The sequence below is a fragment of the Phytophthora parasitica genome (genome assembly GCF_000247585.1).
Source record: "Phytophthora parasitica INRA-310 unplaced genomic scaffold supercont2.61, whole genome shotgun sequence".
Classification (NCBI taxonomy): Eukaryota; Oomycota; class Peronosporomycetes; order Peronosporales; family Peronosporaceae; genus Phytophthora; species Phytophthora nicotianae.
In genome coordinates, this window is record NW_008649047.1 from 61,467 (window position 1) to 62,699 (window position 1,233).

General features: G+C 54.4%; 1 protein-coding gene across 1 annotated transcript; it reads left to right on the forward strand.

Moving 5' to 3' along the window:
- Positions 1–219: 219 nt before the first annotated feature.
- PPTG_23975 (hypothetical protein) lies at positions 220–738 on the forward strand (the record flags this gene model as incomplete). Its single annotated transcript, XM_008914533.1, has 1 exon — positions 220–738. The coding sequence occupies one exon, from the start codon at positions 220–222 to the stop codon at positions 736–738; it is 519 nt and encodes a 172-aa protein (XP_008912781.1).
- Positions 739–1,233: the final 495 nt, after the last annotated feature.

The window sequence follows — 1,233 nt, forward strand, 5'->3', positions numbered from 1 at the left end:
GACAGCCGTTTGGACAATAGGCCTGGAAGTGTGGTAGCTAGCAAACTTAGTGGTGTCTGTAGTGATGTTCGCGAAATTGGATGCACTAGTGAACGTCGTGGTGAAGCCCGCCTACGTGGCCGTGGTGCCGTTCTCACAGACGGTGACGACACACACGGACTTGATGGTGGAGCGGCGCTCGCAGACTTGCCAACGACGACGAGCGCGGACTTGGCCGTGATGACGCGCGCAGACTTGGAGACGGGGGGGGGCACGGACTTGGTGGTGCCGCTGGCGCAGCTGGTGTTGGTTGTTGGTGGCGCACGCAGCCATGATGGCCCTCGCGGAGTCGGTGGCAGTCAGGCTCTAAATGATACTGCTTGCACAGATAGCGAAGATGGGCGCGAGCTTGGTGATGCAGCTGGGCCTGGTGGAGTAGCACATACAGTTGGTAGCCGCAGCGCTCGCCGACTTGTCAGCAACGACGGGCGAGGACATGGAGGTGGTGATGATCACAGACTTGGCGATGGCAGCCGCGGACTTAGTGGTGCGGCTGGCATAGTCAGTGACGGCGACGCTCATGAACTCGGCGGTGCTCACGGAATCACCGGTGACTCGCATGACGTATGGGCTACTGTTACACTCGGGCGTGATGATACTACACCCAGCCGGGTTGCTGCTGCCGCACGCGGTTTGGGTTGCGGAGCTGCATTCGCTCTTGGTGACGGCACTCATGAGCAGCGCGAAGACTTTGAGTAGAAGCAAGTATGAGATAGCAGAATGGATCAAAGTTTCTTACGGTATATGTAAATGGGATGAGGTGTAGCCTTCCAGCTACATTGTACTTCTAGTTGATGATCCAGTTTCCAACTCTTGCAGTACGGCTCCGAGCACGATGATCGATGTCTAGGGCAGAAGAGCGACGTTGAAACTATCACCCGTGCCACTGGCATTGCGCTGAGCTCTCGTGAAACGATCAGCTTAGCATCTTCTTCAAATAGAAAGATGTTAGCAAAGACAATGGTGGCTTCGCAAATGGGAGAATGTCTCGACATAGAAACATCTCTAACATCTAGCAACTTGAGCATCACCTTATTGTGGTGAAGCGCTTGATAAATTTGGAGAATGTGAGACGGATGGAAATGGACCAATCAGCTGCAAGGGGTCGCTTACTTCAAGTGCGCAACCAGAACCATCATTCTGACTCGAACCATCATTCTGGAGGCACCGTCATTCTGGTCAAGACTGGATCGA